General features: G+C 48.3%; 1 protein-coding gene across 2 annotated transcripts in view; it reads right to left on the bottom strand.

The window, feature by feature from the left end:
- Nucleotides 1-25,636, bottom strand: part of LOC140493421 (excitatory amino acid transporter 2-like) — a 274,102-nt gene that overhangs the window by 236,608 nt on the left and 11,858 nt on the right. The window contains exon 2 of one of the 2 annotated variants that reach the window (XM_072591843.1): nucleotides 8,253-8,444. The exons of the other annotated variant lie outside the window; for it this stretch is intronic. Coding sequence (XP_072447944.1) covers nucleotides 8,253-8,320 — 68 coding nt within the window. The 5' untranslated portion in view covers nucleotides 8,321-8,444. The remainder of the gene's footprint in view (nucleotides 1-8,252; nucleotides 8,445-25,636) is intronic. 2 annotated transcript variants of the gene reach the window in all.

Genomic DNA, 25,636 nt, shown 5'->3' with positions numbered 1-25,636 from the left:
ATATGCAAGCAAACTGGACAGACATCTTTAGTTTCATCAAAAGTAACAGCCAGCACGTAGCACATCTTTTCACATCAAGATGAGCACAGCAGGCCAGGCAGCATCCGAGGAGCAGGAAAAATCGACCTTTCGGGCAAAAGTCCTTTATCAGGAGGGCTCCTGCTTCTGCTCCAGCTCCACACATGCTGCCTGACTTGCTGTGTTTCTCCAGCACCACTCCAATCTTGACTCTAATCTCCAGCACCCACTTCTGTCTACATCTTTTAACATCTCCTGTCTCCCAGGACAGAAGCCCTTCAAACCTTTTGTGTTCTATAAATAAAACAATGCAACACCATAGTCATGGAATTTTAATATATATCAGGACTGTGTATAAAGGGGCTCCTGTAAGAACTGTATTTTGGGATTCTATTGCTGCCTCAAACTTGTGCAGTGACTGTTGAATAAAAGAGGCCGTTTTCGCCACTCACTGGTTTTGGTTGTTATTTGAACACAATCCCACAGGTAGAGCCCTCGTTGGTTGTTATGTCCTTAAAGGCCATGCACAGTCCGTCCTGTCGATGGTTTCAAAGAACTGCAGTGGGAAGCATTCACAGTCCTTCCAATCCTGCTATACACACTGAAGGATATCTCTGGACAAAGGTTCCAGCCTCTTGCTACTGTGGAAGCATTAATTAACATGCTCTGGATTGCCATTCTTGAAGCTGGATGTGGAAGCTGTTATTCCTCTCTCTGTTACAGCTAAAGGCTTCTGTTCTCTTCCTGCTGCGAAAATTGCAAACTGTTTGTGTGTCGGCCAACAGGATCGTAACAGTATAAAGAATGAGCTGCAGCCCAGGGTGGGAAAGAAGAAATAAAAACAAATGTACACTGAAGATATGGAACTTCTTATAGCATTGTTCTCCAAACCTGGTGGTAGATATTTATATATCTGAGTTGTTTTCTAATGCACACACACATGGTTAGGCATTCGATAATCCAGGAAAACTCAGAAGCTCAAAATCACTTGGTCCTGAGAACTCACAGGGGCGAGGGTAACAGAGGGGCAAGATGGCGCTGAAGAGTGGCAACTTTGGCACACAGCGTGGCAGTGCGCTGAAGGAGACCTGTGGAGGTGGGGCCAATCAAGCGAACTGCTTTGTCCTGGATGGTGTCAAACCCCTTGTAGGAGCTGCACCCATCCAGGTAAGTGGGGAGTATTCCATCACACTCCTGACTTGTGCCTTGTAGACGGTGGACAAGTATTGGACAGTCAGCTTGAAACTTAACCACTACAGAATTCCTAGCCTCGGGCCTGCTCTTGTGGCCACAATATTGAGGTTACTGGGCTTTATGACGTTCCTGAACTGATATCTGCTGTCCTGCACACTCCTTTATCTCTGATGTGGTGGTGCAGGTGTTGGATTGGGGTGGGTAAAGTCAGAAGTCACATGACACCAGGTTATAGTCCAATAAGTTCATTTGAAATCACTAAGGGAGGGGGGGGAGGTGAGTGTGTCTGTATATCTGCGTGTCTGCGTGTGAGAATGTGTGTGTGTGTCAGTGTGAGTATGTGTGTGTGTGGTGTGTGTGCGTATGTGTGCATGTGTGAGTCTGTGTGTGTCTGTCTATGTGTGTGTATCTGTGTGTGTGTGAGTTTGTATGTGTGTCTGTGTCTGTCTACGTGTGTGTTCTGTGTGTGTGTCTGTGTGTGTCTGTGTATCTGTGTGTGTCTGTGTCTGTGTGTCTATGTGCATGTTTGTGTGTGTCAGTTGTCTGTGTGTGTGTGTGTGTGTGTGTGTGTGAGTGTTTGTGTGTGTGTGAGAGAGTGTTTGTGTGTGTGTGTGAGTGTTTGTGTGTGTGTGAGTGTTTGTGTGTGTGTGTGTGTTTGTGTGTGTGTGAGTATTTGTGTGTGTGTGTGAGAGAGTGTTTGTGTGTGTGTGTGAGAGAGAGTGTTTGTGTGTGTGTGTGTGTGTGTGTGTGTGTGTGTTTGTGTGTGTGTGTGTGTGTGTTTGTGTGTGTGTGTGTGTTTGTGTGTGTGTGTGTGAGTGTTTGTGTGTGTGTGTGTGAGAGTGTGTGTGTGTGTGTGTGTGTGTGTTGTGTGAGTGTTTGTGTGTGCGCGCATACATGCTTGGGTCCTCAACCCCAGAACCAATGGATTAAGTGTGCTTTGTTTTAAATTCTATTTTTAATTTCTCTTTTCTTCCGAAGTATTCCGAAGTTTTTATCTTTTTTTTTTCTAATGTATTACTATGATTTTGTAAGTCTGTAATGCTGGACATCTTATTTCTTTATTTTCCTAAGAATTTGTACTCAGGATTTTGTACCTAGGTATTGTACCTAAGACGGCACCATAAGTGGTGACTTGTAAACTTTTCACTGTGTTCATGTGACAATAAAGCTAATTCGAATTCTGCCTCACACTCATTCTATCTCTAGTCATCTACTTACATCCCTACAAGACTCACGCTCCACCCCCCTGCTCCCCGGATGCTGCCTGACCCGCTGTGCTTTTCCAGCACCACACACTCGACTCTGATCTCCAGCATCTGCAGTCCCTCACCTGTCCTTCAGGCTCTACCACTCTCACTAACCCTCCGACATCTTCCCTCACCCGCTGCCACAACAGAGTTGCTGAGTAAACCTCAGGTTAAGCCGCAATTAGATTATCATGCCTATTTCTGGTGAACTTGCCTTAAAAAGTACATGAAGGTTGTGAAGGCAATCCGTCAACAGATCCAGGAATGAGGGGTTTTAGCGACAAGTTTAGACTAGAGAGGCTGGGGCTGTTCACCCTGGAACAAAGTTTAAGGAGAGATTTGATAAAGGTATACAGGATTATGGCAGATTTAGATAAAGTGGCTAAAGCAATGCTGCTCCCATTAGTTGATGGCACAAGTTTAATGTTCCAGAGAAGGGACACACACGGGAAGTGAGGGATAATATTTTTAGGCTGTGAGTGGGAGTGAGAGCCCATGACAGGGGTGAAAGCAGAGCTGATCAATTTCCTGGGGGTTACCATTGACCAGAAACTTCTTGTAGTACATTACAATCTTGATGAAGCCCTTACAAGTCTAAATTGAAAACCGATCGTCAATCTATTAAGAGCGTCTTTAAGTCATTGAATAATACAGCATGGAAACAGACTCTTCGGTCCAACTGGTCCATGCTGAACATAGTCCCACACTAAACTAGACCCACCTGCCTGCTCTTTGCCCATATCCCTCCAAACCTTTCCTATTCATGTATCCATCCCAATGTCTTTTAAAGGTTGTAACTGTGCCCACATCCACCATTCCCTCAGGAAGTTCATTCCACACGTGAACCATCCTCTGTGTAAAAAAATTGCCTCTCATGTAATCTCTCTCCTTTCACATTAAAAATGTGTCCCCTAGTCTTGAAATCCTCCATTCTAGGGAGACAACAACGCCCATTAACTCTATCTACACTTCTCACTATTTTATCAGGTCGCCTCTCAACCTCCGAGTGAAAACGTTCCCAGCCTATCCAACCTTTCTTTATAACGCAAATCTTCCATACCCAGCAACATCCTGGGAAATCTCTTCTGAGCCCTCTTCAGCTCAATAATATCCTTCCTCTAACAGGGTGACCAGAACTGGACACAGTACTCCAGAAGAGACCACATAATGGCTCAAGTGTTTGTTTTCACCAACTCTGCTTAAAATGAAACTAATCTTTGTGTCTTTGGCAAACTTGAAGATTTGGTCTTCTATCCCTTCATTTAAGTCATTAATAATCATATCCAATAGCTGAAGCCCGAATAAGGGTCTGTGGAATACCACTGTTCACATCCTGACATCTACCTTCATATTGAGCTACTCAGCTAATTTTCCAGCCAGATCAAATATTTGGTTTTGATTTCATGACCTCCAACTCTTGATTAAAAGCCTCTTATGAGTAACTTTATTGATAATGGAGTATTAAAGTACAGGTGTTCTTCTGTCTACAGTGCTCAATGGACCCCCTCAGAGCACAAATCCACAGGCAAAGAACTATTGCAAGATCTAATCATTAGAAATGAACTAGTGCAAATAAGAAAAAAAAAGGCAGGGGGCAATGGGGAGAACATAAGGCAATTGAGTGATCATAATCAATGCGCAATCAATGCTAAAATTATCATTGCGAAAGACATGCAAAACTGAGGCAAAAACAGAACTCGTTTTGATGGGATGCCGACAAAGGAATTGAATAGCGGTGGGAAATATTCCACAAGGAGATCAAAAAAGATACAGAAAACAGTAGAATCATTAAATCATAGAACTTGACAGTAGTTAAGGAGGCCATTCGTTCCGCTGTGTCTGTTCTGGCTCCTGAGAGAGCTACCCAGCTAGTCCATTCTCCAGCTCTACCTCTGCAGCCATCTAAGTTGATCAATTTCAAAAATTATTGCACAACAAAACACTAGACACCATAGACGATTAAAGTGAGACTAAAATCAAAACTTAAGAGAAAGGCCTACAAATGCTGGATGCAAGAACAGTAAGCCTCGAAACTAATTGATAAGACTTGGCAGTCAGCATGGGAAAGGGATGGGGCGATCACATTTGACAAACCTATTAAAGGTTTTATTTTGAGGACATAATGAACAGAGTAGATAAGGGGAACTGTGCATTTGCCTGTTTAGATTTCCAGATGGCTTTTGATAAGACAGCATGCAGGAGGCTGAGAAACAAGATTAGAGTAGATAGGATTGGAGAGAATATATTGGCATGAATTGAGAATCGGTTAATGAACTGAAACAGGCAGTGGGACTAAATGGGTTGTTTTCAGGTTGGCAAGCTTGGACTATGTGGAGACCTGTATGGCTCAGGACCAAAGCACCCTATTCTCATCAATGACATGGGATGGGAGATTCAAGGTAAAATTTCCAAGTTAACATGAAACAAGGTGGAATTGGGAGTTTGGGAGGAGGATAAAAAGTCATTTCAAGGAAAGGTTAGGCTGAAATTTGGCAGATGGAATGCAATGTGGAAAACCTTTGGCTAGAAAGACAACAATACAGAGTATCTCTTAAATGATGAAAGGCAGAGAGAGACATATTGATCTTGAAAGGGATGCAGGTGTCCCTGTTTGTACAGTTAACATGCAGGTTCAGGAAGCAATTAGGAGAAAGTGAGGACTACAGATGCTGGAGACCAGAGTTGAAAAGTGTGGTGCTGGAAAAGCGCAGCAGTCTAGGCAGCATCTGAGGAGCAGGAGAATCAACGTTTCGGGCAGACCCCCTTCTTCAGGAAGCAATTAAAAAGGTAAGTGGCATGTTGGCCTTTATTTCATGAGGGGTATGCTTTATGCAGACATATTTGCCATAGACAGAAGGCAACAAGGCTGAATCAAGCTAATTCCAGAGATGGGTGGATTGTATTACAGTGGCTCAGTGGTTAGCACTGCTGCCTCACAGCTCCAGGGACCCAGGTTCAATTCCGGCCTCGGGTGACTCTCCGTGTGGAGTTTGCACATTCTCCCCGTGTCTGCGTGGGTTTCCTCTGGGTGCTCTGGTTTCCTTCCGCACTCCAAAGATGTGCAGATCAGGTGGATTGGCCATGCTAAATTGCCCATAGTGTGCGGGGATGAGTAGGTTAGGTGTATTAGTCAGGGGAAATGTAGAGTTATAGGGTAGGGGAATGGGTCTGGGTGGGTTACTTCTCAGAGGGTCTGTGTGCACTTGTTGGGCCAAGTGGCCTGTTTCCACAGTGTAGGGAATTCTATGTAATGTAATCATGAGGGAAGCTCAAGCAGACTATGCCTATATTCTCTGAAGTTTAGATAAGTGAGAGACTGTTACTTGAAAATACCAAATTCTTACAGGATAGATGTAGGAAGGATGTTACCCCTGGCTAGGTTTTCAGAAGATATGGTCTCAGAAATACCACGTGATGTAGAGATTACTGGGAGGTGATGGGGACATGATAATGACCCTGTTATGAAAAAGGACAAGGAAGGGCCTGAAATCAAAGTTCTCAATTGGGGGGGAGGCTCATTTTAATAAGACCAGGTATGCCTTAGCTAGAGTGGACTGGGAGCAGATATGTTTAGCTAAATGTGTGTCGGAGCTGTGAAACATAGGAAAAAGGAAGTAAGGAGAGTACAGGGCCAACATATTTCAATAAGGACTAAGATGAAGAGACGGACCATCAAATCAAGTCAACTGGATACCAAGGAATACACAGCTTTGGATTAAGAGAAAGAGAGGTTATGGCAGATACAGAGGGTTCAACAGCAGACACACCACAGGGTACAGAACATGCAAGAGGGAACTCAAATAAGGAGATTGGGAGAGGATATGAAAGGATAATGGTCCATTAAGGATAAATGGATAATCAGGGAAAGTTTAGGCCTCATTAATTTATGGGTGGAGCGTTTGGATGCAGTTAAGGTTTTAAATGAATACTTTGCCTCAGTGTTCATGAGTGGGAGAAATGATTTGGGTATAGAAATCAGGGAGAATGCCTATGGCAAAATTAAAATAATTCGCACAGACAGAGAGGAGTTTCTGAGTGATCTGGCAATCTTAAAAGTAAATCACTGTCCAAGGGCCAGATGACATTGTCAGTGAGACAAGGGAGGAAACAGCAGGGGCGTGAGCAATAATTTTCAATTCCTCCCTGGCCACAGGAGAAGTGCCAAAGCACTAGAGGACAGCCAATGTGGTACCGTTATTCAGGAAGGGGGCAAAGGGTAGACCAGAAAACTACAGGCCGGACAATCTAACCTGATGGTGGGAAACTACGGGAAGCAACTCGATTGAATGTTTTGAAGAGATGACCAGGTGTGTGGATGAGGGCAATATTTTTGATGTCATCTACTTGGACTTTAGTAAGGCTTTTGTTAAGGTCCCACATGGGAGTCTGAAAGCAAAGGTTAGAGTCCATTGAATCCAAGGAAATTTGGCAAATTGGATTGATAATTGACTGAGTGGCAAAAAGTAGAGGGTGGTGGTTGAGGGTTGTATTTTCAACTAGAAATCTGTGTCCATTGGGGTCCCACAGGGGGTAGGGTTGGGGCCTTTGCAGTTTGTGGTGTATAAAAATGATTTTAAATTGAACATAGGAGGGTTCATCAGTAAGTTCACAGATGATATAAAAATTGGTGTGGTGGTAACTAGTGAGGAAGATAGCCTCAGATTACAGGAGGTATAGGTGGGCTGGTCAGATAGGTCAATCAGTGAAAAATGGGATTCAGCCTGGATAGATGTGAGGGTGATGCACTTGGGTAGGACAGACAAGGCAAAGGAATATTAGGTCAACAGTAGGACCCTGGAAAGCACCGAGAATTAGAGGGACTTTGGTGCATGTTCCTTAAGGTGTCAAGACAGGTGGATAAAGTGCTTCAGAAGATGTCTGGGATAGCTGAGTCATAGAGTTTAAGAGCAGGGAGGATGTGCTGGAACTGTATAAAATGTTGGTTAGGCCACAGGAGAGTATTGTGTATAAATCTGGGAGCCACATTCTAGGAGGAATTCAAGAGGATGCAGAGGACGTCTACCAGGATGTTGCCTGCACTGGAGAGTTTCAATTAGGCACAGAGATGGGATAGACTGGGGTTGTTTTCCTTCAAACAGAGGAGACTGAGAGGGGACACAGTGAAGATGTGTAAAATTGTGAGGGACATGAATTGGGCAGCAAGGAAAAAACTTTACCCCTTGATGGAGGGGTGAGTGACTCAGGGACTGACTTAAAATTAGGGGGCAGACGATATCGAGGGGATGTGAGGAGAAACCTTTTCATTCAGAGGGCGGTGGGCATCTGGAACGCACTGTAACATTTAAAAGACATTCAGATAAGTGGATGACTAGGAAAGGTGTGGAGGGATATGGGCCAGGAGCAGGCAGGAGGGACTAGCTTAGTTTGGGGTTATGTTGGATCGAAAGGCGAGTTTTCATGTTGCATGATTCTAATAGGCAGAAGCCTTCACAACATTTAAGTATTTAGACGTGCACTTGCAATGCCAAAGATATGGGCCAAGTGCTGGAAAGTGCATTAGAATAGACAAGCAGTTGTTCTTGAATGGTGCAACCTCAATGGGCTGAAGGGCCTTTGTCTATGCTCAGTGGCCATAATTTACTGAACTTCAACAGCAGGAAAGAATAATGTAAGAAGCACTAAGTTTGTACTATCCCAAAAGACTTTGATAAGGTGCCAAATGGTTGAGTCAAGATCGAGGTGAGAGCGTGTCCGGACAAGGGGCATGGATCAGAATGCAAAGCAAACTGACTGCAACACAGAAAAGGGAGAAAAGGGACAAAAGATATTTACCTAGTCTGGCCGAAGGTATGAAGTGATATTTCACAGGGATCGTTGCTAGGACCACCGTTGCTCATCATTTACATACACGACTTGCTCTCAGAAATTGGAATTAAAATTGGAATGCTCGAATGACACCGAATTGAAGAAGGCTGCGACAAAACGCAAGACTTTAAAAACTCGAAGGATGGGCGGATCGGCGCACTAAAGAAAACAAAAAGGGAAGAGAAAATGATTTACAAGGATGATACCAGAACGACGGTGAAACCATCAGCAGAAAAACGCAACAGGTTTTATGGGGTCCTCTTTGCAAATGGGCGACTTGATGGGTCTGGAAAATCACGTGAGGGTTTGACAGGACAAACATGGATAAAATATTCCCGCTGGTGGGGAGACCAGACACCAACATCGGTAAGTCACTAAGACTTACCGATATGGAATTCAGGAGTAATATCATTACATGGAGAATAATTAGGATCTGGAACCTGTTGCTACAGGCATTTCCTGATAAGTCATATTGAAACAGAAACTAAAGTGCTGGAGATATGGATAGAAGCCTTTGCTAATAGCGTTTAATGAGGTAAGGAGGGTTGAGATGCACACATATTTCACAGGGATCGTTGCTCGAACCACTGTTGCTCACTATTTGCATACAAGACTTGCTCTCAGGACTTGGAATTAAAATTGTAATGTTTGAATGAACATAAACAGCTATTGTCTAACTGAATGAACTGTATCCCAGTATAGTCCCTGTGCAAATAATCCAATGGAATACCAGTGGCCCCTGCCCCCATTCTGTCATGTCTGGGCGTAATCCTGTCTGTCGTAACAAATGGGAGCAGGTTCAGAAACAAATACCCACCTGGGGTTTCAAAATAAGGAATGCACCGGTACGGTGAAAGGTTTATAATGTCACCCTTCATGGCACTATCTTAGGTACAAACATCACAGGTAAAATGCAGAAAACTAAAGAAATAAATTAAAAGTTCAGCAGTACAGTTCTTCCCATTACAAAGGAATAAATAAGAAATAAAGTTAAAAGTTCCAAGTTACTGTCCTTCTCTAGCCATGGGCCTGCAGTCACTCCACAGTGGGTTTTCCCCACGAGGGCTCGATCTCTCTCCCCCTGCACTGGGTGCGGTCCCCCTCCCCCCACACTGAGCTCTCCCTCTCCCCCCCAACACTGGGCTCTATCTCCCCCCGACACTGGGCTCAATCTCTCACTCTCCCACACCGAGCTCGATCTCACTCTCCCCCCCCCAACACACTGGTCTCGATCTCCCTCTCCCCCCGTCCTGGGCTCGATCTCCTTCTCCCCCCCCCACACTGGGCTCGATGTCACTCTCCACCGACACTGGGCTCGATCTCACTCTCCCCCCCCCCCACACTGGGCTCGATGTCACTCTCCACCGACACTGGGCTTGATCTCACTCTCCCCCCACACTGGGCTCGATCCCCTTCTCCCCCCGACACTGGGCTCGATCTCCCTCCCACCCACACTGGGCTGGATCTCACGCTCCCCTCACACTGGGCTCGATCTCCCTCACCCCCCGACACTGGGCTCGATCTCCCTCACCCCCCGACACTGGGCTCGATCTCACTCACCCCCGACACTGGGCTCGATCTCCCTCACCCCCCGACACTGGGCTGGATCTCACGCTCCCCTCACACTGGGCTCGATCTCCCTCCCACCCACACTGGGCTCGATCTCCCTCCCCCCCACACTGGGCTCGATCTCCCTCACCCCCCGGCACTGGGCTCGATCTCACTCCCCCCCACACTGGGTTCGATCTCCCTCACCCCCACACTGGGCTCGATCTCACTCCCCCCCACACTGGGCTCGATCTCCCTCACCCCCCGACACTGGGCTCGATCTCACTCACCCCCGACACTGGGCTCGATCTCACTCACCCCCGACACTGGGCTCGATCTCACTCACCCCCGACACTGGGCTCGATCTCCCTCACCCCCCGACACTGGGCTCGATCTCACTCACCCCCGACACTGGGCTCGATCTCCCTCACCCCCCGACACTGGGCTCGATCTCCCTCACCCCCCTACACTGGGCTCGATCTCACTCCCCCCCACACTGGGCTCGATCTCCCTCACCCCCCGGCACTGGGCTCGATCTCCCTCACCCCCCCTACACTGGGCTCGATCTCCCTCACCCCCCGACACTGGGCTCGATCTCACTCACCCCCGACACTGGGCTCGATCTCACTCACCCCCGACACTGGGCTCGATCTCCCTCACCCCCCGACACTGGGCTCGATCTCACTCCCCCCCACACTGGGCTCGATCTCCCTCACCCCCCTACACTGGGCGCGATCTCACTCTCCCCCCCTCACACTGGGCTCGATCTCACTCTCTCCCCCCTACACTGGGATCGATCTCACTCTCCCCCCACACTGGGCTCGATCTCACTCTCCCCCCCCACACCGAGCTTGATCTCACTCTCTCCCCCCACACCGAGCTCGATCTCACTCTCTCTCCCCACACAGGGTATGATCTCACCCTCCCCCCGACACTGGGCTCGATCTCACTCTCCCTCCACACTGGACTCGATCTCCCACTCCACCCCACACTGGGCACGATCTCCCTCGCCCCCCGACACTGGGCTCGCTGTCCCTCTCCCCCCCCACACTGGGCTCGATCTCCCTCCCCACCCAAACTGGGCTCAATCTCCTTCTCCCCCCTACACTGGGCTCGATCTCACTCTCCCCCCACACTGGGCTCGATCTCACTCTCCCCCTACACTGGGCTCGATCTCACTCTCCCCCTCCACACTGGGATCGATCTCACTCTCCCCCCACACTGGGCTCGATCTCACTCTCCCCCTACACTGGGCTCGATCTCACTCTCCCCCTCCACACTGGGCTCGATCTCACTCTCCCCCCACACTGGGCTCGATCTCACTCTCACCCCCCCCCCACACTGGGCTCGATCTCACTCTCCTCCCCCCCACACTGGGATCGATCTCACTCTCCCCCTCCACACTGGGATCGATCTCACTCTCCCCCTCCACACTGGGATCGATCTCACTCTCCCCCCACACTGGGCTCGATCTCACTCTCCCCCCCCCCACACTGGGATCGATCTCACTCTCCCCCCGCACTGGGCTCGATCTCACTCTCCCCCCGCCACACTGGGCTCGATCTCACTCTCTCCCCGCACTGGGCTCGATCTCACTCTCCCCCCCCCACACTGGGCTCGATCTCACTCTCCTCCCCCCCCACACTGGGATCGATCTCACTCTCCCCCCACACTGGGCTCGATCTCACTCTCCCCCCCCCCCACACTGGGCTCGATCTCACTCTCCTCCCCCCCCACACTGGGATCGATATCACTCTCCCCCCGCACTGGGCTCGATCTCACTCTCCCCCCCCCCCACACTGGGCTCGATCTCACTCTGCCCCCCACCCCGCAACACTGGGCTCGATCTCACTCTCCCCCCCCCCCCACACTGGGCTCGATCTCACTGTCCCCCCCACACTGGGCTCGATCTCACTCTGCCCCCCACCCCGCAACACTGGGCTCGATCTCACTCTCCCCCCCCCCGCACTGGGCTCGATCTCACTCTCCCCCCCACACTGGGCTCGATCTCACTCTGCCCCCCCACACTGAGCTTGATCTCACTCTCCCCCCCACACTGGGCTCGATCTCACTCTCCCCCCCACACTGAGCTTGATCTCACTCTCCCCCCCACACTGGGCTCGATCTCCCTCTCCCCCCCCCCCGCACTGGGCTCGATCTCACTCTCCCCCCCACACTGGGCTCGATCTCACTCTGCCCCCCACCCCGCAACACTGGGCTCGATCTCACTCTCCCCCCCACACTGGGCTCGATCTCACTCCCCCCCACACTGGGCTCAATCTCCACCCCTCCCCCCACACTGGGCTCGATCTCACTCTCCCCCCCCCCCCACACTGGGCTCAATCTCACTCTCCCCCCCTCCCCTACACTGGGCTCGATCTCACTCCCCCCCCCCATACTGGGCTCGATCTCCTTCTCCCCCCCCACACTGGGCTCGATCTCACTCTCCCCCCCCACTGGGCTCGATCTCCTTCTCCCCCCCACACTGGGCTCGATCTCACTCCCCCCCCACACTGGGCTCGATCTCCTTCTCCCCCCCCGCACTGGGCTCGAACTCACTCCACCCCACACTGGGCTCGATCTCACTCTCCCCCCACACTGGGCTCGATCTCACTCCCCCCCCACACTGGGCTCGATCTCCTTCTCCCCCCCCGCACTGGGCTCGATCTCACTCCCCCCCCACACTGGGCTCGATCTCACTCTCTCCCCCCACACTGGGCTCGATCTCCCTCCCCCCCCAAACTGGGCTCGATCTCACTCTCTCCCCCCACACTGGGCTCGATCTCCTTCTCCCCCCCCTACACTGGGCTCGATCTCACTCCCCTCCCACACTGGGCTCGATCCCCTTCTCACCCCCACACTGGGCTCGATCCCCTTCTCACCCCCACACTGGGCTCGATCTCACTCTCCCCCCACACTGGGCTCGATCTCACTCTCCCCCCACACTGGACTCGATCTCACTCTCCCCCCACACTGGGCTCGATCTCACTCTCCCCCCACACTGGGCTCGATCTCACTCTCCCCCCACACTGGGCTCGATCCCCTTCTCCCCCCCCACACTGGGCTCGATCCCCTTCTCACCCCCACACTGGGCTCGATCTCACTCTCCCCCCACACTGGGCTCGATCTCACTCTCCCCCCACACTGGGCTCGATCTCCCTCTCCCCCCCACACTGGGCTCGAACTCACTCCACCCCACACTGGGCTCGATCTCACTCTCCCCCCACACTGGGCTCGATCTCACTCTCCCCCCACACTGGGCTCGATCCCCTTCTCCCCCCCCACACTGGGCTCGATCCCCTTCTCACCCCCACACTGGGCTCAATCTCACTCTCCCCCCACACTGGGCTCGATCTCACTCTCCCCCCACACTGGGCTCGATCTCCCTCTCCCCCCCCACACTGGGCTCGAACTCACTCCACCCCACACTGGGCTCGATCTCCTTCTCTCTCCCCCACACTGGGCTCGATCTCACTCTCCCCCCACACTGGGCTCGATCTCACTCTCCCCCCACACTGGGCTCGAACTCACTCCACCCCACACTGGGCTCGATCTCCTTCTCTCCCCCCCACTGGGTTCGATCTCCTTCCCCCCCACACTGGGCTCGATCCCCTTCTCCCCCCCACACTGGGCTCGATCCCCTTCTCCCCCCCACACTGGGCTCGATCTCCTTCCCCCCCACACTGGGCTCGATCCCCTTCTCCCCCCCACACTGGGCTCGATCTCCCTCTCCCCCCCACACTGGGCTCGATCCCCTTCTCCCCCCCACACTGGGCTCGATCTCCTTCCCCCCCACACTGGGCTCGATCCCCTTCTCCCCCCCACACTGGGCTCGATCTCCCTCTCCCCCCCACACTGGGCTCGAACTCACTCCACCCCACACTGGGCTCGATCTCCTTCTCTCCCCCCCACTGGGCTCGATCTCCTTCCCCCCCACACTGGGCTCGATCCCATTCTCCCCCCCACACTGGGCTCGATCCCCTTCTCCCCCCACACTGGGCTCGATCTCCCTCTCCCCCCCACACTGGGCTCGATCCCCTTCTCCCCCCCACACTGGGCTCGATCTCCTTCCCCCCCACACTGGGCTCGATCTCCCTCTCCCCCCCACACTGGGCTCGATCTCCTTCTCCCCCCCACACTGGGCTCGATCTCACTCTCCCCCCCCACACTGGGCTCGATCTCACTCCCCCCCCACACTGGGCTCGATCTCACTCCCCCCCCACACTGGGCTCGATCTCCTTCTCCCCCCCACACTGGGCTCGATCTCCTTCTCCCCCCCACACTGGGCTCGATCTCCTTCTCCCCCCCACACTGGGCTCGATCTCACTCTCCCCCCCCACACTGGGTTCGACCTCCTTCTCCTCGCAATACTGGGCTCGATCTCGTGATCCCTGTGCTTCCATGCTGCCATCTCAATGCCATCTGCTACAGGGGATCATCACAGCCCAAGGGCCCCCAGCTATTCCCACAATGCCGCTGCCTGCCAGGATTCTGCCCGAGCGCACCAGACACCTCATGGCTGATCGCTAAAGTCCCCACTCTGGGCTCCCAGCCGCTGCCTGTATCTCTGCAACGGAGCTCCCTTCGGAAGATAAGTTGAGAAAAAAAACTGAAAAATCTCTAAATAAATACACAAAAGGAAAAAGCGAGGACAGAAACGAGAGGCAGTTGGAGCGGCTGAACTCTGGCTCAGGAACCCTACTCCGCTGCACTCTCGGAATCATCAAAGGTTTACTGCCAACTGTGTAATCTCCCAAATAAATTGCATTTTACTATCGCCCAATTGGATAGTTCATCAGTCCTTCACAAATAAAGTGCATTTCTCTTCTTAGGGTAACAACTTTCAAAGTCCTGAAAATATACTCAAACACAGGCTCATTGGCTGGTGGACGGACATCTGCAACCAAATTGGAATGGTCTGTCCTGAGCTCTATGCACAAGCTATTCCCGAACGCTGTCATCCAGTAAAGGCTCCAGTTAGCTACGTCTGACTCCACAGGTTCAATGGAGCGAAGTCTGGGATAAATCATTGATATATCCAAAGAGGCCTAAAAGGTAACTGGTTTGCACTGTGTCCTGAACAACCTCTGCTTTATGATCTTGGAATTTAACTAGACAGCTTGGATCGCAGACATTGAGAATTCATCCGACAAACCCCATGCATTACCCTTGATGGGATGTCTTTCTTCCTTAATACCCAGGACTGCAACTGGTGCCGGAACTCTCAGTCACTGCTGCTGTAGATTACAATGTCACCTAGACATGTGGTGGGAATAATGAGCCGAAGACCTCAAATTCCAATCCATTAGCTGCTGGAAGATGGAAGAGGTCATTTGATACGAGTACAGACCGCCTACTTTTAATTTTTGTCATAAACCTTAAATGGAAAATGCCAATAGCTCTTGTTAAGGCCCTGGCTGGACAAGAAGTTGGCATTTCCTGGCCATCGAAAGTTCATCTCTCCGACACACCAGCAGTGTCCCTCAAAGATTGGTGCTGGCTCCACTGCTGTTCATCATTTATATAAACAATTTGGGTGAGAAATTAGGAAGCATGGTTGGTACGGTTGTGGATGGCACCAAAATTGCTGGCGTAGTGGACACTGAAGAATGTTATCGAAGAATTCCAAGGGATCTCTATCAAATGGGCCAACGGGCTGAGGAGCGGCAGATGGAGTTTAATTCGGATAAATGCGAGGTATTGCATTTTGATAAGGCATGTAGGGGCAGGGGTTGCACAGTTAATGGTTGGGCATCAGGGAGTGCTGTCAAACAGAGGGACCTAGCGGGGGTTCAGATACATAGTTCCTTGACAGTGGTATTACAGATGGACAGGGTGGTGTAGAAGGTATTTGGCACACTTGCCTTCATCAGTCAGAGTACTGAGTACACGGGTTGGGATGTCATGTTGCAGTTGACATTGATTGCGAGACTCACTGATATTTCTAACTCTAGCACTGCCCTTGACATTTCGGGAAACGCTGTCTCTCTTTTCCTCAAGAATCCAGCGCGGTGTCATTAAGAACATTCTCTTCCGATGTTCACTGCTGCCCTGCTAATTCTTCAGCCAGGTAGATGTGTGCTGTTTCCTCGGCTCTTAATTTCCAAGAGAGTTCGCGACCTGGAAATGATGACCCTCTGACACCTCCACGGTTTTAGCCAGTCACTAAGACGAGGCCTATGACTTTGGTCTTGGCTCAGGTTGACCCCAGTTCGAGTTTACTGGCCCTACATCTTCCACTCTTGATTCCTACTTCTCCAACTGAATCTTTTCTTGGCCTGTTTTCATCCCATGTTGACAGGTGAACCTTGTGAGTTTTGCCACAAGCTGGTCATATCTGCTATTGATAAAGACTTTAAAATGTGTTGCTGGAAAAGTGCAGCGGGTCAGGCAGCATCCAAGGAGCAGGAGAATCGACGTTTCGGGCATAAGCCCTTCTTCAGGAATACTTGGGGGGTGCAGTGAGAGAGGGACTCACTGAGATCCTTGTAAAGGGAGGAGGAGAGCTTCTTCAAGGAAGGCATCCTTGCAAGAGGATTCGCAGTAGGTTAAAATCGACTAGGAGAAAGTGAGGACTCCAGCATCTACAGTCCTCACTTTGTCCTATTGATAAAGACTGCAGACATATGGGCAGGGGATAAGGAAAGATAGTTTGCTTTGGTCACAGTCACATGAAACGTCAGTTGTGACCTTGATAAAGATTTGTCTTGGTACCATAGCTGAAGCAGAACCCAAAATGAAGAGATTCAAGTACAAAGTTATGGGAAATATAGTTATGGATTTGAGAGGTGATGGTACGGTTAACTACTTTTGAGTGGAAAAGGAAGTTAGCAACAGGACAGCATTTTACAAGGAACGGGAGGTCAAGGGTGAGTATTTGAGGAGGTATTGATGACTGGATTGGAAGTGAGGGTGTCACCTACAGACTCTTCTGGAGTCCGGCCAGTTCTTCTGAAGTGCGATGGCTGCGTGCTGGTCCAACCTCGTGTTATAGAAACATTGTGTTTTAGAGACAGCACTTAAAGTGTCGGTGATGCAATCACATTACACCCAATGCAGATTGTAAAAGTTTGTCCTTTAGATGCAGCGCCCCCACTTGTCAATTGCATTACAGTGCATTCACATTGACAAAACGCACTTTAAAGCAAAAACACCCGTACTGGGTCCAGTTCTGGTTGCCCAGTTATAGGAAGGATATTATTAAACTGGAGAGGGTTCTGAAAAGGTTCACCAAGGTTGAGAGGCAACCTGATAGAAGTTTATAAAATAATGAGAGCTACCAAGTTAATAGTAGTTGTTTCTTCCCGAAGATGGGCAGTTTCTCGACAAGGGAGCACATTCGTAAGGTGAGAGGAGAGAGATTTCGAAAAGACATAAGGTGTTTTACACAGAGGGTGGTTCACTTGTGGGATGAACTTCCTCTGGAAGTGGTGCATGCTGGTTACAATTACAAGAGATAAAGGACATTTGGATAGATACATGAGTAGGAAAGGTTTAGAGGGAGATGGAATAGGAGCAGGCACTAGTTTAACTTAGCATTATTTTTGGTAGGGACTAGGTGGTCTGTTTCTGCGCTGCTTGACTTGATGACTCTATAACACAGTTTGAAGGGGGAGCATTCATGTATGTTTGACCTGATGGTTGAGGGAAAGGGAAAGAGGCAACAGACGTGGGTAAACAGACAGCTTCAATCTTTATGACAATGAATTCCAGAATCTCCTCAGATTTATATTGGAGGAAAGAGGGAAATGGATTTCAGGAGGGGCATTGGGAATGCGATAGATGGAAGGAGGTTAAGGGACGTGGCTGTCCTTAACCTCCTTCCACCTATCGCATTTCCAACGCCCCTCCCCCAAGTCCCTCCTCCCTACCTTTTATCTTAGCCTGCTTGCCACACCCTCCTCATTCCTGAAGAAGGGCTCATGCCCGAAACGTCGATTCTCCTGTTCCTTGGATGCTTCCTGACCTGCTGCGCTTTTCCAGCCAACACATTTTCAGCTCTGATCTCCAGCATCTGCAGCCCTCACTTTCTCCTTATGAATAACTAAGTCCGTTGTCATTCCAGTTGAACAATACCAGATATTTTCAAATGTGAGCTTTTGTGCCACATCTGTGTGTAACTCTGGGATATCACTAGGTCAAATTCAGAATGCAAAAGCAACTCCACTTCCTCACCTCCATTCCAGCCTTGGTTTAAGAAGCTGAATTTCGAGTTCATTCTGTAAAAGGAAGTGGCTAATCAACATCTCTCCGAAATTTGGAACTTGGAGCCTGCCCCGTTGAAATCATCTTAAATGAGTTAAATCTATAATTCATGCCAAGACGTGTCATCAAGAGAGATTTGTTCTTGCCTGTTTCCCCTGAAAAGGCATGTTGTAAGCCTGGTGTTGAAGAGACTGCTCCATGGAAAGCAGAGGAAATCACTCTGGGTTTGGTTTTAATGAGATAAAAGAAGCATGAGTGGGTGGAGTCACGCTCACACAGATCCAGGGTTTTAGCTTTGCTTACAATGATTGAAGTTGGGGTTTTTGGAATTGAAGCTGCCAGATACTGCTCTCTTTCTGCTGCTGCAAAAAGCTTTGAGTTGTGTCCTTGCGGCTGGATTCATTCTGTCAGACAGGAAGAGATCAAAAGGGTTCAGAAAAGATTTACAAGGATGTTGCCCGGGTTGGAAGATTTGAGATATAGGGAGAGGCTGAACAGGCTGGGGCTGTTTTCCCTGGAGCGTCGGAGGCTGAGGGGTGACCTTATAGAGGTTTACAAAATTATAAGGGGCTTGGATAGGATAAATAGGCAAAGTCTTTTCCCTGGGGTCAGGGAGTCCAGAACTAGAGGGCATAGGTTTAGGGTGAGAGGGGAAAGATATAAGGACACCTATGGGGCAACCTTTTCACACAGAGGGTGGTACGTGTATGGACTGAGCTGCCAGAGGAAGTGGTGGAGGCTGGTACAATTGCAACATTTAAGAGGCATTTGGATGGGTATATGAATAGGAAGGGTTTGGAGGGATATGGGCCGGGTGCTGGCAGGTGGGACTAGATTGGGTTGGGATATCTGGTCTGTATGGACAGGATGGACCGAAGGGTCTGTTTCCATGCTGTACAGCTCTATGACTCTAAGTGAGGGTTATCTGTTTTGTTGGATTTGTCTTTGCCAAGGCTGTGTTTATGGGATGCTGCTATATTGGAAGTGTCGATGATTAGTAGTTAAATAAAATGTTATTTTTATAAGTATTTTGATAGAGTTAAAGTTATGTCAATTCTTCGTTTTCTGTTTGCATGTTAACTGTGGTGTAAGATGGAATGCAGCACCTTACACTTGCACGCAGGACATTGGTTCGGCCACTGTTGGAATATTGCGTGCAATCCTGGTCTCCCTTCTATTGGAAGGATGTTGTGAAGCTTGAAAGGGTTCAGAAAAGATTTACAAGGATGTTGCCAGGGTTGGAGGATTTGAGCTATAGGGAGAGGCTGAACAGGCTGGGGCTGTTTTCCCTGGAGCTTCGGAGGCTGAGGAGTGACCTTATAGAGGTTTACAAAATTATGAGGGGCATGGATAGGATAAATAGACAAAGTCTTTTCCCTGGGTTCAGGGAGTCCAGAACTAGAGGGAATAGGTTTGGGGTAAGAGGGTAAAGGTATAAAAGAGACCTAAGGGGCAACTCTTTCATGCAGTATGTGTATGGAATAAGCTGCCAGAGGATGTGGTGGAGGCTGGTACAATTGCAACATTTAAGAGGCGTTTGGATGGGTACATGAATAGGAAAAGTTTGGAGGGATATGGGCCGGGTGCTGGCGGGTGGGACTAGATTGGGTTGGGATATCTGGTCAGCATGGACGGGTTGGATCGAAGGGTATGTTTCTGTGCTGTACATCTCTATGACTCTATGACTATGACTTGCCTTTAAATAAGATAAAAGTTAGGATCTAGGCTATCTCCACGATATGTTTTGAGAGGGTTTGCTCTGGTCCATAACAGTTATGATTTCCATTTCCATTCCCTGGCCATTACATAGAATGCACCATACCAAAACAGGCCAATCAGTCCATCTGATCTATGCTGGTGTTTATGCTCCACATGAATATCCTTTCATCCTACTTCACCTTCACTGTTATGATAACCTCTCATTCCTTTCTCCCTCTTTTATCATTGAATGTAACTGGTTCATGGGATGAAGGTATTATCTTATGAGAAGAGATTGTGTAGGTTTAGCCTGGATCCACTGGAGTTTAGAAGAATAAGATAGGATCTTCCCCAAGGAGATGTGACAGGTTAGGCGCTATGAGAACTTTTCCCTTTTGGAGCAGTTGACTACTCAGGGGTGCAATTTAAAAAAGAGATCTCCCATTAAGATGGAGATGAGAAACATTAGCATGGTTGGCATGGTGGCTCAGTGGTTAGCACTGCTGCCTCACAATGCCAGGGAGCTGGGTTCGATTCTTGCCTCGGGTGACTGTCTGTGTGGAGTTTGCACATTCGCGCCGTGTCTGTGTGGGGTTTCCTCTGGGTGCTCCGGTTTCCTCCCACAGTCCACGTGATTTCTGATTCCTGATGGAGGGCTTTTGCCCGAAACATCGACTCTCCTGCTCCTCCTGACCTGCTGTGCTTTTCCAGCACCACACTCTCAGTCAACACCTGAGTGACTACTTGGAGTAATCACACTGAGTTGTGCACTGCACAACATGGTCATGCAATGTGAACAACTGTGGGCACTACAGGACAAGTGGGAATAGCTCTCTTGAGCAGAAAACAAAGAATTGGATCTGTCGGAGGACAAGGAAGCTAGGAATAAGCAAATGCTTTTCCTCACATCCAGGACCTTGAAAAGAAGGGTATCAAGGATACTAACGTGCACCAGATTGTCCCAAAGGAGATGCACCTCCATGTCATTGTCAGGAATCCACTGCTTGCTTGGAATGCAGACCAATCCCTGCCAAGCCAAGCTCACTGTAGAGCTACCTCTGAACCCACATCCTCTGCTAACTGGACCTTCAAGGCAAGTAGGTCCTTGGTTGTGACATTCACCAGTGATTGCTACTACCACCGGCACCATTGCTGGTGTTGGAAAGATGCCATGACCAAAAACGGGAGGTCCTGTGTACCCGACAGGACGTAGCGTTCATCTACAGTATTGACGTTACCCTCACTGAGAATGATCTGGACAATGTTTTTAACAATGCACAGAAGCTGAGTTTGCAAATTCAAACATGCACCCTCCCCCCCCCCCCCACCCCCTAGATTTGCTGGCAGGTAAAATCTGAATTGCATGAACTGGCAGTGAGGAGTGAAAATAGAGACATAAAGTTACGAATCAAATCAAGATTAATTATATCGTAATACCTGCAGAGTATCAGCATGTGGTATTACTGCAGTGTGTTGAGGAATACATTGAGCTCTCTGACTAAGCTAGTCTCAGCAAATGGCAATGATGCACACATGAATACAATGAAGCCATTATAATATGCACTCTTCATAAATTTTTTATTTAACCTATTTTTCTAGTCAACCTGTTCAGATATGTTACTACATGTATAAGAGTTGGGACATCACGTTGCAGTTGTACAGGACGTTGGTAAGGCCACTTTGGAAGTACTATGTTCAGTTCTTATCGCCCTGCTATAAGAAGGATATTATTAAATAGGAGAGGGTGCAGAAAAGATTTACCAGGATGTTACCAGAACTGGAAGGTTTGTGGTATAAGGGTAGGTCGGGCAGATTGAGGCTAGTTTCACTGGAGTCTAGGAGGCCCAGGTTTGTAAAATCATGAGGGGCATAATGATGGTAAAAAGACCTTTTCCCCAGGGGAGGGGAGATCAAAACCAGAGGACATCATTTTAAGGTGAGAGGAGCAAGATTTAAAAGGGACCTGAGAGGCAACCTTTTCACGCAGAGGGTGGTTCATACATGGAATGAGCTGCCAGAGGAAATGGTAGATGCAGGTACAGTTACAACATTTAAACAGGAAAGGTTTAGAGGGATATGAGCCAACAAGGCTAGTATAGCTTGGGAAACCTGACCAGCACAGACAAGTTTGGAACAAGGGGTCCATTTCAATGCTGTAGGACTTTACTAAAGCATATGGGTCTTGAACCTAGGGTGAGGACACTACGGCCATGCCACAAGACGGCCAATGTCTACTCTATACAAGTGCCATTTGATAATAAAAACATGCTTTCTCCCATTGTCCACTCAGTACTGACGGCAATGGAATTGGACACTGACCATTACCTTTCAATCTTTCCTGGATTTGGGGTTTGTGCCTGAAAACTGAAGAATTGCAAACACCATGCCCTTTTTCAAAAGAGGTGTAAAGGTAGGCCCAGCCATCACAGACCACGCGGTTTCGCTGGAGTTGTGTGTAAACTTCTGGAAACTATTATTTGGGGTGGGTTTAATCGTCAATTGGTAAAAAAATGGGTTAATTCAAAAGAATCACCATAGATATGTTTAAGGAAAACTGTCAAACTAACTGGCTGGAGGTAACAGAGAAGGTTGATGAGGGGAAGCAGACTTCCAAAAGGTGTCTAATACAATGCTGCACAACAGGCCTGTGAAGAACATTATATTTGATGGAAGAAAAGCAACAGTAGCAACTTGGCTACAGAACTGGCTGATGGATAGGAAACAGCATAACGATTCAGGGGTATCCTTTGGGCTGCAGGATGATTCGTGGTGGGGTTGCGCTGGCTCAGTCCTGGGATACTTGCCTTTTCTGACACATAGAAATGATTTAGACCACGGAGTACGGGCTACAATTTCAAAATTTGCTGTGTAAAATTTCAAAAAGGACATTGACAAGTTGGTAGAGTGGGCAAGTAGCTGGCAGATGAAGTTCAATCTGGAGAAGTGTGAGGTGACCCACTTTGGGACAAAGAATGTGGAGAGACACTATAATAAAAAAAGGGAAAGGGTGTGCAAGAGCAGAGAGACCTGGGTGTATCTGTGCATTGGGCACTAAAGCTGGTAGGACACAGGGAGAGCAGTTGATATAATTTCCAGAGGAACCTCGATTTATCCGCATTTTGGATTATCCGGACAAGAGTGCAACGTCCTGATGCTTGGCTAAACTGTGTTAGCCGGCATTTGATTTTCCGAACATTCGATTATCTGAACAAAATCTGTCTGTGTTGTTCAGATAATCGAGGTTCCCCTGTACAGTATTTCTAGGGGAATAGAGTACTAAAGTAACATCCGAGGAGCAGGAAAATCAATGTTTCAGGCAAAAACCCTTTGTCAGGAATGATGAAGGGGTGGTGCATTCCTGATGAAGGGCTTTTGCCCGATTTTCCTGCTCCTCGGATGCTGCCTGACCTGCTATGCTTTGCCAGTGCCCTACTCTTGACTCTAATCTCCAGCATCTTCAGTACCCGCCTTCGACTAGCAGAGCAACATGATGAATTTATATAAGAAAATGCTTAGACCTCAGCTGTGTACAGTTCTGGGCACCACACTTCAGGAAGGATGTGCAGACAATGGAAAGAATGCAGGAGACGTTGACAAGAATCACTCCAAACCTCAGTTATGAGCATAGACTGAGGCAGCCAGGATTGTTTCCCTTGGGGAGAGAAAGCTGAGGAGATTTGGTAGAAGTTTCCAAATTCATTAGGGATCTGGACAGATTGTTAGGGAGAGACTACTCCTGCTGGTAAATGGAGTGAGAACCAGACAGCACAGTTTTAAAGTGATTTGCAAAAGAAGCAAATGAGAAGTTAGGAGAATCTTTTCCACACAGCGAATAGTTATTTGAATGGTAGTAGTGTACAGGATATGGGAAAAGGCAGGAGACTGGCACTGAGTCAGTGCAGATAGGATGGGCCAAATGACCCTGTTCTGCACTGTAACAAATCAGTGATTCTAGAGCTGTGTTCCAGCTGGTGACAAATTTCTCCAAAGAAAAGCTTTCCCCAGCTGCAGAATTACATGTGCCTCCAGTTCTGCCACATTTTACATTTCCAGTGGAGTCCTGTGAGATCCAAGTCCTGACACATAATGAAAATGCCACTCACTTGTGGCTCCCCCGTTGGGAGCAGATTGGAATGGATTAAAATAAAACTGTCTATTGGTTTGTAATGATTGAAGAGGAACTTTCAGCTCATAGTCTATTGTCTTGGACAGCACTTCAAGTGCACATCCAACTGTTTTATAATGAATTGAGGATTTCTGGCTCTATCATCTTTCAGGTTCCAACCATTCTATGGTTGAAAACTTTTCTCGTTGGCATCCATCTATTCCATCTGTCAATTACCCGACATTCATATCTCCATATATTGATCTCGTTGCTCAGAGAAATCAATTCTTCCTATCCAGTCCATCTAAACCTCTCATAACTTTGCATGTCTCAATTAAATCTCCTCTCAGCCTCCTATATTCAACCTTTCTGATTTTTTCTCATAGGTAAAATTTCCCATTGCTGTTAATATCCTCATAACTATTCTCCCACATGCATCCAATCATAAGGTGACCAGAATTGTCTGCAGTACTGTAGCTATGTACTAATGTGTGTTTTTTCACAGTCTTAGCATAACCTTCCTGCTCTTACATTCTAGATGCTAAGTAATAAACTAACCTCTGTTCCTTCTTAAACACTTTCTATCACTGCCTTTTTACCTTCTGGTATCTTTCACATGTAATTGGTGACCCATCTGGAGTCATAGAGATGTACAGCATGGAAACAGACCCTTCGGTCCAACTCATCCAGATATCCCAACCCAATCGAGTCCCACCTGCCAGCACTTGGCCCATATCCCTCCAAACCCTTCCTATTCAGATACCCATCCAGATGCCTTTTAAATGCTGTAATCGTACCAGCCTCCACCACTTCCGCTGGCAGCTCATTCCATACTCACACCACCCTCTGCATGAAAAAGTTGCCCCTTAGCTCCCTTTTATATCTTTCCCCTCTCACCCTAAACCTATGCCCTCTCGTTCTGAACTCCCCCACCCCAGGGAAAAGACCTTGTCTGTTTACCCTATCCATGCCCCTCATGTTTTATAAACTTCTATATGGTCACCTCTCAGCCTTCAACACTCCAGGGTAAGCAACCTTTTTCGCCTCTCCCTATAGCTCAAACCCTCCAACCCTGGCAATTTCCTTGTAAATCTTTTCCGCATCCTTTCAACTTTAACATCCTTTCTATAGCAGGAAGAGCTGAATTGAACACAGCATTCCAAAAGTGGCCTAACTAATGTCCTGAACAGCCATAACATGAACTCCCAACTCCTCTATTCAATGCTGTGCCCAATAAAGGCAAGATGTGGAGGTGCCATGTTGGACTGGGGTGGAAAAGTCAGAAATCACACAACATCGGGTTATAGTCCAACTATGTTTATTTAGAATCACAAGCTTTGAGAGCTTTGTCAGGTGACAAAGAAGCAGCTCTCTGAAAGCTGGTGAGTTTAATTAATCCTGTTGGACAAGAACCTGGTGTCGTGTGACTTCTGACAATAAGGCAAGCGTACTATGTTCATTTACACTTCTTGGAGTTTTACCATTTGTTGTTTATCCCTTTCTCATGTTGCCTTTTGAATTAAATTACATTACATCACACTTTCCAGATTAAATTTCATACTGAGGAGACTGTCAGCTGAGCTCACAGTGTAGGGCACTAGCGTGTAATGGAAGCCATGTGTATTAATACATAGAGCTCTGTTCTTCACAGGTAGCAAGAACATGGATACACCCAGCACCTCAACAAAAAAGGTTTCTTTCTCAGAGCAATGCTTCGACCAATCAAAGACAACCTTCCTGTTTAAAATGTACACAAAGCTTGGCAGTATCTGTTAGTCATCATCAACTGGTGCAT

The sequence above is a fragment of the Chiloscyllium punctatum genome, chromosome 22 (assembly GCF_047496795.1).
Source record: "Chiloscyllium punctatum isolate Juve2018m chromosome 22, sChiPun1.3, whole genome shotgun sequence".
Taxonomy (NCBI): domain Eukaryota; kingdom Metazoa; phylum Chordata; class Chondrichthyes; order Orectolobiformes; family Hemiscylliidae; genus Chiloscyllium; species Chiloscyllium punctatum.
Note: the sequence above shows the minus strand (reverse complement) of the source record. Positions and strands in the feature narration are given on the sequence as shown.